The 16,616-nt window shown below is 50.8% G+C and overlaps 1 protein-coding gene across 9 annotated transcripts; it reads left to right on the forward strand.

Moving 5' to 3' along the window:
- The first annotated feature begins 1,164 nt into the window (after window positions 1–1,164).
- On the forward strand, window positions 1,165–16,297 carry CXXC1 (CXXC finger protein 1). 9 transcript variants are annotated; one of them, XM_032152289.2, is made up of 15 exons: window positions 10,153–11,031; window positions 11,110–11,195; window positions 11,760–11,878; window positions 11,979–12,079; window positions 12,366–12,601; window positions 12,695–12,874; window positions 13,272–13,298; window positions 13,376–13,621; window positions 13,784–13,903; window positions 14,061–14,245; window positions 14,522–14,729; window positions 14,809–14,919; window positions 15,060–15,109; window positions 15,264–15,771; window positions 15,887–16,297. In XM_032152289.2, the coding sequence occupies exons 2-15, from the start codon at window positions 11,193–11,195 to the stop codon at window positions 16,031–16,033; spliced, it is 2,241 nt and encodes a 746-aa protein (XP_032008180.1). In that variant the 5' UTR covers window positions 10,153–11,031; window positions 11,110–11,192; the 3' UTR covers window positions 16,034–16,297. The 9 variants fall into 9 exon arrangements, with proteins under 9 accessions (XP_058294330.1, XP_058294328.1, XP_058294329.1 ...); XM_032152292.2 differs by lacking the exon at window positions 11,110–11,195 and having other exon boundaries at window positions 10,160–11,031; window positions 15,264–15,360; window positions 15,619–15,771; window positions 15,887–16,296; XM_032152293.2 differs by lacking the exon at window positions 11,110–11,195 and having other exon boundaries at window positions 10,169–11,031; window positions 13,784–13,891; window positions 15,264–15,360; window positions 15,619–15,771; window positions 15,887–16,296.
- Window positions 16,298–16,616: the final 319 nt, after the last annotated feature.

Here is a 16,616-nt window from a genome sequence, read left to right on the forward strand (position 1 = left end):
GAGATATTTTTGCAGACCCTACATTCCGATATACTAGTTGACACCACCCAGACCGACAAACTGGCTCTTCTGGTCTTGTAACCCACCCCCCACTCTGCCACCACCCTCCCAATGAACTCAGCACAAGAGAACAGCTTCAACTCCCTGTGATTTCATCTTCGACCTGACCAATCAGCACCTCCCACTTTCTGACCGCCTACCCACCAATTTATCCTTAAAAATCCAATCCCTGAATTTCTGGGGAGATTGATTTGCGTAATAAAATTGCATCTCCCATGTGGTGTGACTGGCCTCATGTCAGACTTTTTTTTTTTTTTTCCTTTTTTCTTTGTTTCTTTGAGACAGGGTCTGGCTCTGTCGCCCAGGCTGGAGTGCAGTGGTGCAATCACTGCTCATTGCAGCCTGAATCTCCTGGGCTCGAGCAGTCCCCCTGCCTCAGTCCTCCAGGAGCTGGGACTACAGGCCACACCACCACACCCGGCTAATTTTTATATTTTTGTAGAGATGGGTTTCACCATGTTGCCCAGGCCGGTCTGGAACTCCTGGGCTCAAGGGATCCTCCCGCTTCTGCCTCCCTAAGCACTGGGATTACAGGCATGAGCCACCCCACTGGCCTAAATTCTTTCTTTACTGCAATGCCCTGGTCTTTATTTGTGCAGCATACCCACTGGGGGGTTACAGACTCACTCAGATAATCGAGGAAAGGGGCTTAGGTCGCCTGCCCCAAGAGCCCCGTGACTCTAGCTGTCAGCTAGGCCACAGCCTCCAGTTGGCTCAAGTGGCAGGTTTCTTAGCCTTGTGCTCCAGCTTGTGTCAAGTTTCATGAGGCCCCTGACATCCTCACTGCTTTCAACCTGTGGCTTCCCTGGGCTGTGCTCCTTGTCCCACCTGTCCCCAAGTGTGGGCCTGCAGGATCTAGCCATGCTATCTGCCACCGCCCCCCGACGTGGAGACAAAGGATCTAGTCCCTCCACGGCAGGAGAGGCTTGGCTGCGGGGTCCTCCTGCAGCCGATCCAGCTTTCCCCGCGATGGTGAAGGGCCGCGGGGATCCGTCAAGGGCCACCCGGGGCTGTGGGGCTTCCCGGAATGTTGCGGACTCGGGGACAGCCTGCGCCGCGACCAGACCCCTAGTGCTCCAGCTGCGCGCCGGCCGCCTAGACGCGGGGTTCTGATCCTCCCAAAAGCAGGTCAGAGATTGGACACACTCCACCAGGCCAACCGACCCCACGCAGGGCCCGACTTCTGGGGGCTCCTTGGTAGGATGCAGGGGACTCTAATGGCAGCTGAGGGGCACAGCAGGAGCTGCGGGGTCTGGGGGGAAGGGGGACAACCGTGGCCGCCGCGCTTTCCCGCCCGCTCGGAGAGGGGCGCTCCTGCCTGCCCACCCCCATTTTAAGCCAGTACGATAAATAGCAAAATAGCAAGGATCTTTCCCTACGTGCTAAGAAAGGCCCAACTGTGAGCTCCTGGAGCGCTCCTGGAGGGAGTGGAGATCTAACCAGACCTTTATGACTATTATAAGGCACAAAGAAACGTATAAACTGAAGCTGTATTAAGACCTGCGACTTTTCCAAGAGGAAAGGCGTTAAGTCGGCCTTTCAGGCAGAACCCGATAAATATCCAGCCAGAGAGACCGAGGTTGATCTGAAGATAGCGCAGATTCAGCTTCTCAGTGCCAAGAGGAAGTGGCTAGTTTCAGCGTCCACGGTTCCCATGGTGACTCTCCCCACTTCCGCCGGGACGCAAACGCACTCCTAGCCACCCGCCCTAATACGAGGGTAGCCCGTGACAACCAGAATGCGGCATCACTAAAGCCTCTGCAGTGACTGCGATTGTGGGATCCTGACTATGTGGCGGCGGCTGCCCGTGCCAGAGGCCCCGAAAATGTAAAGACAGCTTTTTGGCTTTGCAGGGTGTGGCAAGGTGAAGGGTCTCATAACTCGCTCTTGGGGATCGTGGAGCGTTGGGGGTGCGTGTTGAGAAGGAGGCTTGGGGAGGAAGGGAACTAGTGACCTGGTCCCAAGACTTTAGAGACTTTTCCAGCTGCCCCTACTCCCAGGCCCAACCAGCCCAGCCCTACTGGACTGGCAATCAGGGCTCACTTGAAGAGGAAAGGGTGACGTCCCATGTTGCTAAGTCAGACTTAATATCATTAAAGTGGCAATACTCCTGAACTTGTTCTACACATTCAACGCAACTCCTGTCTCCAAGCTGACTTTTTTGCAAAATTAGACAAGCCGATCCTCAAATTTACATGGAAATTTAAGGGACCCAAAATAGCCAACCTTAAAAACATGCTAAGTGAAAGAAGTCAGTCACAGAAAACCACATATAATATGATTCTATTTATATGAAATATCCAGAATAGATAAATATACAGAGATAGAAAGATTAGTGGTTGCCTATGGGGAGGGGCTTGGGGAGTGGTATCTAAATGGTGCAGAGTTTCTTTTGGGGGTAGTGAAAAAGTTATAAAAAATGATTGGGAGGCCAGGTGCATGGCTCAGGCCTGTAATCCCAGCACTTTGGGAGGCTGAGGCAGGAGAACTGCTTGAGTCAAGATCAAGATCAGCCTAGGCAACATAGCGAGACCCCATCTGTATAAAAAAAAATTAATTAAAGGAAAAAGATCAGGGCAGTAAATGCACAAGTCTGTGAATATACTAAAACCATTGAAAGGTAAACTTTTAATGGGTAAATTGCATAGTATTTGAATTATATCTCAATAAAGCTATTTTTAGAAAAATACTCGATGCCTTTCACTAGGGTTCAGAAAGATTTATTTTAAATGCATAAAGATTGGTTAATAGAAGAAAATGGGTTTTGAAAGAAGGAACCCCTTTTTTTAAAGGAAAGGGGTGTGATAGAATTTGAAAGATGAAGAAAGCTAATGAGGGCCCTTAATTCCCCCACCCCACATCTCTCATAGGCCAGACTTAAAATGTACAAATTCCATACCTGGAGAATTATCATTGGGATCTTGAACACTTTTATTCTCCCCTAGACTCCCAGGATAGCTGTCCCTTGCTATGTGTAGTGTGTGACATAGAAAAGGGGATTGGCCCAGGCAGGAGACAGCGCCTGAATAGGTGGTTAACCAGCCATGTGTTCCTGGGTTCCTGCTGCTCTAAGTGACTCTCGAGATTTTCCTGAGCCTGCTTGATATGATTGTAATTGAATTGTGAGAACTTGCTGTGCAGAGTTGGTCCTGCAGGCTTGGAAGTGGGAACGGTAGGTACCTTCAAGGACAGAAACAGTGCAGGAGGCCTGGGGAATGCTGCATGCTGCAGATTATTGATGGACCTTCCACAGTACTCCAGACAAAGGCAACTTAAACTGTTGGCCCAAGCACCTCTATTCTGTTGTTCCTTCAAACCAACCCTGAGAGGCCACATTGAAAACCTCCCTTGGCACATAGACAATTACAGAGATGGTAATGAAGCCAATTCTGTGTTCACAGCACTGCAGGAAACACAACTGTGGATTCAATTCACCTTGTGTGGTTTACTCTTCAAGAGATGCTTAGTTCTTACCTTCAGGGAGTTTATAATTTCATTAAGGAAACAACTTGCTCATATATGAAACCACTGCAGATTAACAAAATTACAGGAGTGTTCTGGTGTCTGTAATGGCAACTTTTGGAAGAGAACACAGGGATAATCAAGAAAAAAAAAATTATCATGAACACAGACCAGTACCAAAGGGTTTTATAATGCTCCGTTTTGTGTATGACAAACCTCAGCCTTGCTCTGTCTTCTGTAGGACCAAGGACTTCATGATCTGGGGCTGAAAAACCACAAACTGGAAGCTTCTGCAGGCTATAAAATTCAAAGTGATATTTACAGATGAGCTTTACGATGGATAGAAACTGACCTATTCAGGATAGAAATTGGTTGGTAGGAGTTGGGTAGGAATAAAAAGTAGAAAGAAGAATCTACCACCAAACCAGAGAAGCAAGCCTATTTAATTCTTTGTGCTTTTTTAGAGGGAGTAAGTGGGAAAGGAAGAAGTCAGATTAGAAAACTGGTGCACTTGTTCCTCTCTAGGAACCTGAGTGTGATAAGAAATGTGGGCCAGGTGCGGTGGCTCACACCTGTAATGCCAGCACTTTGGGAGGCTAAGGTGGACAGATCACCTGATGTCAGGAGTTCGAGACTAGCCTGGCCAACTTGGTGAAACCCCGTCTGTACTAAAAATATAAAAATTAGCTGGGTGTGGTGGTGGGCACCTGTAATCCCAGCTACTCAGGAGGCTGAGGCAGGAGAATCACTTGAACCTGGGAGGCGGAGGTTGTAGTGAGCTGAGATTGCATCACTGCACTCCAGCCTGGGTGACAAAAGTGAGACTCTATCTAAAAAAAAAAAAAAAAAAGAAAGAAATGTTGATGTTAGGGATGGGGAAGCTGTAGCAGGGAGGGAGCAGATTAGAATTAAAGCTACCAAAATGACCTAAACAAGTCCTCCTCATAAATGATATTAAATGACTTGTTCATGACATTTGGCAGTCTTTAAACATTTCAGAGGCATCAGCTTGAAAGTATAATATATGAGGAAAAAGGACATTTGTGTCAGGTGACCTAAGACCATCCTCAGGTTCAGTGACTCACTAGAAGAACACACAGAATACCAAAACACTGCTAAGCTCCCAATTACAGTTTGTTACGGCAAAAGAATACAGATTGAATGAGCAAAAAGGCTCATAGGCTATAGTACAGGAAAGACCATGCTTCCAGTTCTCCTCTCCTACAGGAGTCATATAAACAGCACTTAATTATCCCAGAAACAGCCTTGTGATAACATGAATGAAGTATTGCAAACCACGGAAGCTCATCCAAGCTTTGGTGTCCAGGGTTTTTATTAGGGGATTGGTTACATGAGTATGGAGGGTGCCATTGCTGACCTTGGTTACTCAGTCTCTGGCCTCTCCAGAGTTCATATTGATACCCTGTGGCCCAAGGTCCCCACCACAAATCACATTGTTATCATAAACTATCTGGTGTGGACCAAGATCCTAGGTAAATATAAACTTTTTTTTTTTTTTTTTTGAGACAGAGTCTTGCTCTGTCATCCAGGCTAGAGGGCAATGGCACAATCTGGGCTCACTGCAGCCTCCACTTCCTGGGTTCAAGCGATTCTCCTGCCTTAGCCTCCTGAGTAGGTGGGATTACAGGCACCCGCCACCACACCTGGCTAATTTTTGTATTTTTAGTAGAGACAGGGTTTACCCATCTTGGCCAGGCTGGTCTTGAACTCCTGACCTCAGGTGATCCACCCACCTTGGCCTACCAAAGTGCTGGGATTACAGGTGTGAGCCACTGTGCCCAGCTGAACATTCTTATTAGGCAAGTAATTCTGAGCACTTTAAGGTTATCTCCCAAGAGCCAGTCAAATATCAGATTTTTTTTTTTTCATGTGAAGGTTTGAACAACCAAGGCCTGCTGAGTTAATCTTTTACTGCATGACACTATTTGGAGAGTTCCCATTCTGGACCTAATTCATATTATTCTCTCAGATGTTTTTCTAGGAGGATGTTAATTTTGCCCATTTTTGTAGATGAGAAAAAGGTCTCAAAAAGATTAACTACACTCTGCAATGTCAAGTAGCTAGTATTGGTAGAGCCTAGAATCCAACTCAAGCTGTAACACTTCGTTCTTGAAGGCATGAACTGTAAAATATACCTCTAAAAACTATGACTTAAGATATTGCAATAGCCACAGAATATTTCAGTGTCATTGAAAAACATAAGATAGATATTGAATCCCTCGGTCTTATTTTTCTGGCATGTTTCAGCAAATTCTGCCTGAATTTGTGCCTGAATGGACATCAGCCTCATGAGAGACCTACAATAGTTCCTTTCCATTCAGAGTCTGGGTTCTTTCCAGACTAGGGACGCTGCACAGAATGGCCCAGGCTCTAAATATATCCCTCCCACTGGCTGCTGCTTTTGCTGATTCTCAAGTCCACTCTCTCTCCTGGGCCAAAGTGGTTGTCAGTACCACCGTCACCCATCCTGGCTCCTCCCTGCTCCCTATTCAATTCACCTGCACTTGAATGACTTCTAGGCTTGGTTCCTGCTCTCAGCCCCTATGTCCATTTGGAGAGTGAGTACCTGCTTTGATTCTTGCCCAAGGTCCAGTCTTGACCCAGTCCCTGCCTCCCGCATTCACAAAATGCCAGAAAGATTAGAGGGCCGCAGTCTGTTTTTCATACTGTTTTAGACCATTGTGATATGGCATAGTCACTTCCCAGTTCTAACTCAATGGGACCTAGCCCTCTGCCACACTCCTCTGCTCTCTCCCCACCCCAGCCCTGCCCTACCTAATCCACACTGAGTCTAGGCATCTATAGATACCTTGAGCCCTGATTTTTTTAAGCCAATTTTGAGTTTATTTGAATATTATATCAACGTCAGTAAACGAATTTAATAGTCATTATAATAGAATGATTTTCAGACTGGTCCAAAAAACAGAATTCAACTAAACCGAACAGGTGGATATGCTGGACAAAGGGATAATCTACATCCCAGATGGGATGGAATGGCACAGTGTGAGATTTCATCACAATACTCAGAATGGCATGGCAATTAAAACTTATGAATTGTTTATTTCTGGAATTTTCTTTCTTTCTTTTTTCTTTTTTGCGACAGGAACTTGCTCTGTCATCCAGACTGGAGTTCAGTGATGTAGTCATGGCTCACTGCAGCCTGGACAGCCCAAGCTCAAGCAATCCTCCTGCCTCAGCCTCCTGCATAGCTGGGACCACAGGCACGTGCCACCATGCCCGGCTAAATTTTTTTTTTTTTTTTTTTTTGAGACAGAGTCTCGCTCTGTCACCCAGGCTGGAGTGCAGTGGCACGATCTCAGCTCACTGCAAGCTCCGCCTGCTGGGTTCATGCCATTCTCCTGCCTCAGCCTCCTGAGTAGCTGGGACTATAGGCGCCCGCCACCACGCCCAGCTAATTTTTTGTATTTTTTAGTAGAGACGGGGTTTCACCATGTTAGCCAGGATGGTCTCAATCTCCTGACCTGGTAATCCGCCCGCCTCAGCCTCCCAAAGTGCTGGGATTACAGGCGTGAGCCACTGCGCCCGGCCTAAATGTTTTTATAATTTGTAGAAACAAGATCTTGCTATGTTGCCCAGGTTGGTTTCAAACTACTGGGCTCAAGGGACCCTCCCTCCTCGGCCTCCCAAAGTGCTGGGATTACCGGCATGAACCACTGTGCCCAGCCCTCTTGAATTCTTTACTTAATATTTTCAGACCATGGTTGACCATGGGTAACTAAAACTTCAGAAAGCAAAACTGTATATTCCTCAGCGAATAATTCCAGTACTGATTTTGTCTGTGCTTGCTGGCAAATTAGAATTGGAGTGCTAAGCATGATTTTGTCATTGAATTTCAGATATTTATGTCATCCTTGCTGTTTGCCAGAAGTGTGTGGAAGACTTCCGTCCCCCTCCCAGGAATCTTTAGTAGAGTTGGGCTCTCCTTTCCCTTTCCTGTGATACCCACCTTGTGCTGAGATCCTGTACTTAGTTTCTCATTCTGTGTTGTTTGTTCTCCTGCCTAAGATCCTAATCCTGATTCCTGGTGTCTGATCCCCTGGACTTCTGATCCATTTCCTGAACTCAGGTCCACTGTGACCCTTAGCTTTCAGAATCTGCTCCATTCTGTGCTTTCCTCATGAACTTTTTTATCTAGCTTCTCTCGTCCTGGGGGTTCCCTGAGTCTATGCCGATTCCAGCCCACAGCCCAACACTCACAGTAGGAAGATTTTACTATTAATATCAGATCCATTATTACTGGCTGTGTGACCTGGCAAGGGACTTAGGCTCCCTGAGTCTCAATTGCTTTCACTGCAGAGTGGGGACAGTAAGGCTCCTGCTCCATTCACTGTATAAGGCAATTAGGATCAGATAAACTATCATGTGCAAAAGTATCTTGCGAACTATCAACCACTAACAAAATAGGTTTTTAAAATTATGACTATTACCATCATCATCAAGCTAGACTCACAAAAAATTTACTATTTGACAAAATACTAATCTTTGTTTGCTTCATCATGTCCATACCAGACTACACACAGATCAGAGTGAGCACTAATAGTGTAAACTGGGAGCTCCTCAAGGGCAGCATCTCAGATGGTGCTCGGGATTTGAGAAAATATGAGAGATGTTTATATTTATTTTTATCTCATCCCTTTAAATATGTATTTTATGTAGTTTCTGATTTTTGCACTATATTAGTGTGGTAATGTGTAGTATTTATAAAATGGCTGTGAATGCTGACAGTTTTTTACTGACGGGGTGATGAATTTACAAGTTTGCACTGGCCAGGCGCAGGGGCTCATGCCTGTAATCTCAGCACTTTGGGAAGCCAAAGTGGGGTGGATCTCTTGAAGTCAGGAGTTCAAGACCAGACTGGCCAACATGGTGAAACCCCATCTCTACTAAAAATACAATTAGCCGGGTGTGGTGGCATGCGCCTGTAATCCCAGCTACTCGGGAGGCTGAGGCAGGAGAACTGTTTGAATCCAGGAGGCGGAGGTTGCAGTGAGCCGAGATTGCCCACTCCACTCCAGCCTAGGTGACAGAGCGAGACTCCGTCTCAACAACAACAACAACAACAACAACAACAAAAGTTCGCACTAATCTAACAACCTAATAAGGCTCTGATATAGGAATCTTCATACACTGCTTGTAGAAATATATGTATCAACCATCGAAAGACAAAATTACAACAAATTTAGTTATAGATGTAATGGCTTTTACTTGCAATTCATGAATTGAGGCAGATCCCATTATACAAAATAGAATGAGAGCTTCTCCTGGGAAATAGCAGAGCAGTGAATTTTGTAAGGTGGGAGCAAGGAAAAAGAACAATTTTTTTTTTAAAGCTGGTTAACATCAGATTGCTTCAGGTTGCTTTTTTATAAAGGTTAAAGCAAAGGGGACTTTCAAGCTAAAAGTGGCTTGTATGGGGATTTAGCTATTATTCTGTCTCTTTCTCCTCATTTCTTGGAAGGTCAGATGAACAATTTAGTTTTGGCTTGGTGGCATGGAACTTCAGCGTGAGTGACTCCATTTTGGTGGGGCCTAGAGCCAGAGCTCTGTCCAAAGCAATGGCCTCCTATAAATTTGAACATGTCTTACAATATTTATAGCCAATTACAAAGTAATTCTACTTTTAGAATTTTATCTCTAAGGAGAGTCAACTAAGAAGAGGCAAGAGACCAAGCTGCAATGCAGGAGTTTATTGGGGCATTAAGGAACTGCAATTCAGGGGACACAGATTCAGCTCGAAGTCAAATTGTACTCCAAAGATAGGAAGGGGAGAAGGAGTTTTTAAGAAAAAGAAAAAGGAAGCTAAAGGTGATTACACAACTTCTTTTAAAGAAATTATTATTGGTGGAGGCGGCTGGCTAGCACCAGTCCATAGTTCATTGGTTGTTGTTTAGGAGACGCAGCGCTGGTGAAATATAGCTGGTTTCCAGAATGGTGTGGTCATTGCAGTTTGGACCAATTCAAGGGTTCGAGGCAAGTTCCTGTTGTGTTTTAGTTTTGGTTTGTTTGTTTTCCTTTTTGCGAGTTTGCAGGGAGTCCATAGAATGCCTTCCAGGAGGGCCGGACGCGGTGGTTCACGCCTGTAATCCCAGCACTTTGGGAGGCCGAGGCAGGCGGATCACCTGAGGTGTCGGGAGATCCAGACCGTCCTGGCCAACACGGCGAAACCCCGTCTCTACTAAAAATACAAAAAAATTAGCCGGGCATGGTGGTGCATGCCTGTAATCCCAGCTACTCGGAAGGCTGAGGCAGGATAATCGCTTGAACCCGGGAGGCGGAGGTTGCAGTGAGCGGGGATCGCGCCATTGCACTCCAGCCTGGGCAACAAGAGCGAAACTCCGTCTCAAAAAATAAGTAAATAAATAAATAAAAATAAAAAAAGAATGGCTTCCCAGTTCCATCTTACAGCTGTTAACCAGAGTGACACCTGGTATATCACATTTGTATATTTGTAAATTTGCATATCACATTTCACAAGAAATAATCAGGGATGAGCATACAGATCTATGTTTAAGAATGTTCATTGCAACTTTATTTAGAATAATATTTGAAAATGTTCTAAATGCTAAACAATAAAGAAATGGAGAAGTAAACTGCGCTTAGGCTTATTGTGCAGCGTATAGAACTAAAATAAGATTTGATATTAGTTTAAGAATTGTTTTTAAATAAAAATAAAATAAATAGAAGCCGAACCGTGCCAGGCCTGGCAGAAGAATGACAAGTGGGAGGAGTAAGAGCCGGAAAGAGTGGTGGCAGGTGAAGTCCGAGACGACAGAGGAACTGGTTTCCTCCGCCCCGTAAGGCACACAGCCTGCCCCATTAATACATGTGGAAGGGGAAAGAGACTGAATGGAGGAATAAATACAACTTGATCCAGGTAGTGCTTCGAAAGCGGCCGCTGTACCTGTGAACCTCTCTGCCTGACAAGCGGCCAATGTACGGAATCAACTACCAAGATGGCGGCGCCCTCGAAGAATCCGCAATTAGGTCGCCGCCATGTGTCGCCTAGGAACGTACGGAATTCGACCCACGTACGGAATCAGATTCCAAGATGACGGCATCTATGAGGAAGTCACGCAGTAGGTGCAGCCATGTTGCCTGTACGTCGAGGCCGTACAAGCAGCCGCCGTACGGACTCTACTGACAAGGTGGCGGCGCCCTCGGGAAAGCCACAATGTGAGCGCGGCCATGTTCCCGGCGAACGTATGGATTCGGCCACCATACGGATACGATAATCAAGATGGCGGCGCCTGAGGGGTCTTCGGGGCTCTAGGCGGGCGACCTACTGGTTTGCGGCGGAGACGACGCACGAGGCCTGCGCAATAGGAGTACGCTGCCTGGGAGGCGTGACTAGAAGCGGAAGTAGTTGTGGGCGCCTTTGCAACCGCCTGGGACGCCGCTGAGCGGTCTGTGCAGGTTCGCGGGTCGCTGGCGGGGGTCGTGAGGGAGTGCGCCGGGAGCGGAGATATGGTGAGTACCGGGTCCAGGGAGGGGTTCGCCGGTGGAGGTCGGTCGGTTGGCAACAGTGGGGTCTGTCGGCCGACTCAGGGGTCTGTGGTGAACCATAACCGGAGTCTGTGGACTGAACGGCGGGAGTCTATGGGCAGAATGATGAACCATCTGGGAGTTCTATGGTGAGCCGCGGTGGGGGGCTCCTTAATAGAAGTTTAGTGGGCACTCCGTGTTGCAGTTCCGTGGGAAACCATGATCGGGGGTTCTTTGGGCAGAGGGATAAGGGGGTTGTAAGGAGTCACATTGGGTGGTCTGTAGTGAGCCGTGACGAGGAGTCCGTGTCCAGGTATCCGTGGACAGCCGCGACTGGGGGTGGGTGCGGGTGCCAGGTGGGTCTATGAGGTAAACAGGGAGGGGTGCGTGGAGAACCGCGATGGGAAGTCCGCAGTGAGTTACGCGGGGTCTGTGAGGCGCCACGATGGAGGGTCGCCATGACCCATTAGCGAGTGTGGACGCAGGGAGCGGGTGTGGGTGGGTGCGTGATGGGAAGCATGGAGCAGAGTAATAGGATGACAGAGGAAGGGATGGTGGTCAGTGGGGACTGTGATGGAGAGGTTTTTTGGGGGCCCCGATGTGAAATCTGCAGGCAGAGTGGGGATCCCTGCTGACCATGGTGGAGCTGTAATGGGGGGATGAGCCGCCACGGTGGGGGCTGTTTAAGGATCCGTAATGGGGGTGCCCCGCAGGAGGGAGATGGTTCAGACCCAGAGCCTCCAGATGCCAGGGAGGACAGCAAGTCGGAGAATGGGGAGAATGCGCCCATCTACTGCATCTGCCGCAAACCGGACATCAACTGCTTCATGATGTGAGCCCGGGAGAGATAGGCGGGGCTGACACTGGCAGGGTGGGGTGAGGCCGATGGGCCGCGCCCCTCACATCTCCACCACCTGCCCCATCCTCTGCAGCGGGTGTGACAACTGCAATGAGTGGTTCCATGGGGACTGCATCCGGATCACTGAGAAGATGGCCAAGGCCATCCGTGAGTGGTACTGTCGGGAGTGCAGAGGTGAGGGCCATGGATGGACAGGGAAGGCAGGTGGGGCTTCAAGGGAGGAGGAGGAGCCACAATGGGGAATCATGGGGATTAAGTGATACACGTCTGTGGTGAGCTGGAATGGGGGCTCCATTGTGAGTGGTAATAGAAGATCCCACGGGAAGAGGCAGCTCTGCCCTGGACAGGGGTGCAGAGTAGGTGGGTGGGACAGTAAGGGAGCGAAGAGGAAGAAAGAGGTTTTGGGACCATTCATACCGTCCAGTGCTCGCTCACTTTGGCCCTACTCTCTGCCCCACAGAGAAAGACCCCAAACTAGAGATTCGCTATCGGCACAAGAAGTCACGGGAGCGGGATGGCAATGAGCGGGACAGCAGTGAGCCCCGGGATGAGGGTGGAGGGCGCAAGAGGCCTGTCCCCGATCCAGACCTGCAGCGCCGGGCAGGGTCAGGGACAGGGGTTGGGGCCATGCTTGCTCGGGGCTCTGCTTCGCCCCACAAATCCTCTCCTCAGCCCTTGGTGGCCACACCCAGCCAGGTGAGTGGCTGCATAAAGTGAGTGGATGTGTAAAGTGATTCCGTTTCAGCCCTGCCTGGGTCCATGATTTCTGTTCTGGGCCCCCTCCTCCAGCATCACCAACAGCAGCAGCAGCAGATCAAACGGTCAGCCCGCATGTGTGGTGAGTGTGAGGCATGTCGGCGCACTGAGGACTGTGGTCACTGTGACTTCTGTCGGGACATGAAGAAGTTTGGGGGCCCCAACAAGATCCGGCAGAAGTGCCGGCTGCGCCAGTGCCAGCTGCGGGCCCGGGTGAGCACGGACAGAGCTGGGTAGGGTCAGGTGTGGGAGAGCTGGTGGGTCCATGCATGGTTAGTTAAGTCTAGACATGGATAAGCCAGGTGGGATTGGGCCTGACTGTATCTAGACAGGTGGGAAGGGGCCTGTCATGTCCAGATGAATGGGGCATGACCTTGTATGCTGGGCTGGCAGAACACCCCCACCAACCCTGGGTAGACAGAGTGGGGCCAGGTGTTTCCAGGTGGTCATGCATGTCAGTACAGATCAGCCAGGGCTGAGCATTCCTGGCAATGAGGGGTAGCGGGGAGGTGAGTCTGGGGATGTAAGGCCAGGCCAGGTGGGTAGGGCTAGGGCAAGGCCGCCCTCCATCCACCTGGGGCTGACCTGGGCCTTCCTCCTGCCGGCACAGGAATCGTACAAGTACTTCCCTTCCTCGGTGAGTCCAGCCCCCCAGGGTGGGGTGGGGCATGTGGGCAGGGCAGTCAGGGCCAGTCCTGAGATTCTGCCCCGCAGCTCTCACCAGTGACGCCCTCAGAGTCCCTGCCAAGGCCCCGCCGGCCACTGCCCACCCAACAGCAGCCACAGCCATCACAGAAGTTAGGGCGCATCCGTGAAGATGAGGGGGCAGTGGCGTCATCAGCAGTCAAGGAGCCTCCTGAGGCTACAGCCACACCTGAGCCACTCTCAGATGAGGACCTACCTCTGGATCCTGACCTGTATCAGGACTTCTGTGCAGGGGCCTTTGATGACCACGGCCTGGTGAGCAGACAGGAGCATCCACTGGTGGAAGGGTGGAGGTTACAGAAGCAGAGAGTATCCCTAATGAGGAGACAGAGGGTATGGAAGGCTGATATGGGACATGAGTAGGTGGTGGGGTTGTCATGAGCGGGGCAGGTGGGTCAGTGCATGCCCTGCTTGCAGCCCTGGATGAGCGACACAGAAGAGTCCCCATTCCTGGACCCCGCGCTGCGGAAGAGGGCAGTGAAAGTGAAGCATGTGAAGCGTCGGGAGAAGAAGTCTGAGAAGAAGGTGATGGAGAGGGTAAAATGGATGTGGAAAGGCAGAGGGTGGGGTTGAGGGAGAGGCAGAGGTCAGAGGCTGAATGGGGCAAGAGCCAGAAAGGGCTAGAATGGAGCAGGGGTCTGGGGTCTGGGGCTGACTTTGACTCCACCCTGACCTGACCTGTTTTGCTCAACAGAAGGAGGAGCGATACAGGCGGCATCGGCAGAAGCAGAAGCACAAGGATAAATGGAAACACCCAGAGAGGGCTGATGCCAAGGACCCTGCGTCGCTGCCCCAGTGCCTGGGGCCCGGCTGTGTGCGCGCCGCCCAGCCCAGTTCCAAGTATTGCTCAGATGATTGTGGCATGAAGCTGGCAGCCAAGTGAGTCATTCCTGAGGGGTTCAAGGGAGTCAGGAAGTGCATGGTAGGGCCTGACCACAGCCTTCTGTATGTTTACCAATCAGCTATCCACCATTCAGTCACCAAATAGCCACTACCCACTCACCTATCCACCTACCCACCCATCTGCCCTTGTGTCCATCCAGCCACCATTCCGCCAGTCACCTATTTACTTCTCCTTTTGCCATTTGCATCTATTTTGCCATCCTCACTTACTGATCACCTCACTCATTCTGTTGCTTGCTACCTTCCCTGCAGCCGCATCTATGAGATCCTCCCCCAGCGCATCCAGCAGTGGCAGCAGAGCCCTTGCATTGCTGAAGAGCATGGCAAGAAGCTGCTCGAACGCATTCGCCGAGAGCAGCAGAGTGCCCGCACTCGCCTTCAGGAAATGGAACGCCGATTCCATGAACTTGAGGCCATCATTCAACGTGCCAAGCAGCAGGCTGTGCGCGAGGATGAGGAGGTGAGCAAGCAGGGGCGCCAACAGGGCAGGGCCGGTACTTTGTCCTTCCCAGCCTTATTGTTCCTTCCACTCCATGCAGAGCAACGAGGGTGACAGTGATGACACAGACCTGCAGATCTTCTGTGTTTCCTGTGGGCACCCCATCAACCCACGTGTTGCCTTGCGCCACATGGAGCGCTGCTATGCCAAGGTTGGGGTGTCAGACTGAGGGGGCGGACCATGTGGGAACATCAGTGGGCCAGTGGGGGACAGATTTGTTGTCTGGGTGGTGTCTTGGGAGGGCATGCAGCGCACATCCACAGTTCCCTCCATTTGTGCTCATCCCTCCAGTATGAGAGCCAGACGTCCTTTGGGTCCATGTACCCCACACGCATTGAAGGGTAAGTGAGGGTGCCACGCAGAGTGAGAGGTGGGGGGTTAAGGCGGGGGTCAGAAGTGCGATGTGTGTGGAGCTGGGGCAGAATATGGGCACCAGCAAGGACAGGTGGACCTCCCTTCCCTCCCTCTACTACCCTCTCTACTCCAAACCCCCAGGGCCACACGACTCTTCTGTGATGTGTATAATCCTCAGAGCAAAACATACTGTAAGCGGCTCCAGGTGCTGTGCCCCGAGCACTCACGGGACCCCAAAGTAAGGTTTTCCCTCAGGTCCTCCCATTTTGCCCCTCCTCCCTGCCTCGCTGTCCCACATTCATCCCTTCCTTCCTCACCTCACCTTTCCTTCACTTTTTCCTCTCACCTTCCCTGCTGCTTCACCCTCCATTCCTCCTTTCCCATGCCTCCTCACCGTTCCCTGAACCCACCATTCTTTTCCTTCTCCCTCCTTGAGCCCCCATTCCTATTCTCCCTTATCACCGCTATTCATCCCCCCAACCCGGCCTCCTTGCAGGTGCCAGCTGACGAGGTATGCGGGTGCCCCCTTGTACGTGATGTCTTTGAGCTCACGGGTGACTTCTGCCGCCTGCCCAAGCGCCAGTGCAATCGCCATTACTGCTGGGAGAAGCTGCGGCGTGCGGAAGTGGACTTGGAGCGCGTGCGTGTGGTAGGTTTCTGTGCGGTTTCGGTGCTGCATGTGGTAGGTTTCCATGTCGGACGTGGCCGAGGGCAGGCGGGGCTGCAGGTGTTCCTGCTTAGGACTCCTGCCGCTCCCTTGGCAGTGGTACAAGCTGGACGAGCTGTTTGAGCAGGAGCGCAATGTGCGCACAGCCATGACAAACCGCGCGGGATTGCTGGCCCTGATGCTGCACCAGACGATCCAGCACGATCCCCTCACTACCGACCTGCGCTCCAGTGCCGACCGCTGAGCCTCCTGGCCCGGACCCCTCACACCCTGCATTCCAGATGGGGGAGCCGCCCGGTGCCCGCGTGTCCGTTCCTCCACTCATCTGTTTCTCCGGTTCTCCCTGTGCCCATCCACCGGTTGACCGCCCATCTGCCTTTATCAGAGGGTTTGTCCCCGTCGACATGTTCAGTGCCTGGTGGGGCTGCGGAGTCCACTCATCCTTGCCTCCTCTCCCTGGGTTTTGTTAATAAAATTTTGAAGAAACCAAGGAAGCTGTCTCCACATTGCTGCGGCTGCAACTGTTCCAGACTTTGGATAAGATGGGGGGCGCCTGCATTCCGGGAGAGCCCAGGGATCCACATTTCCAGCCTTGCACAGGCAGAGGGTCCACGCAGCGCGCATTCAGTGTGGTGACACCGCCCACACATGCTCCTGTCTCCCACCCAGAGCTGTCGTCCGCTGTGGACGCCAGGCCCCGCTTTTTCCCCACAAGTCCCACGATGGGGATCCGCCTCCTGCAGGGGCGCGCCCTCCCGCGTGCCTCAGTTTACCTGCGGTGCGGCACCGCCCCTTTCCCCGCCCCGCGCGCTCCCGCAGCTGTTCGG

The sequence above is a fragment of the Hylobates moloch genome, unplaced genomic scaffold, assembly GCF_009828535.3.
Source record: "Hylobates moloch isolate HMO894 unplaced genomic scaffold, HMol_V3 SCAFFOLD_5, whole genome shotgun sequence".
NCBI classification, from domain to species: domain Eukaryota; kingdom Metazoa; phylum Chordata; class Mammalia; order Primates; family Hylobatidae; genus Hylobates; species Hylobates moloch.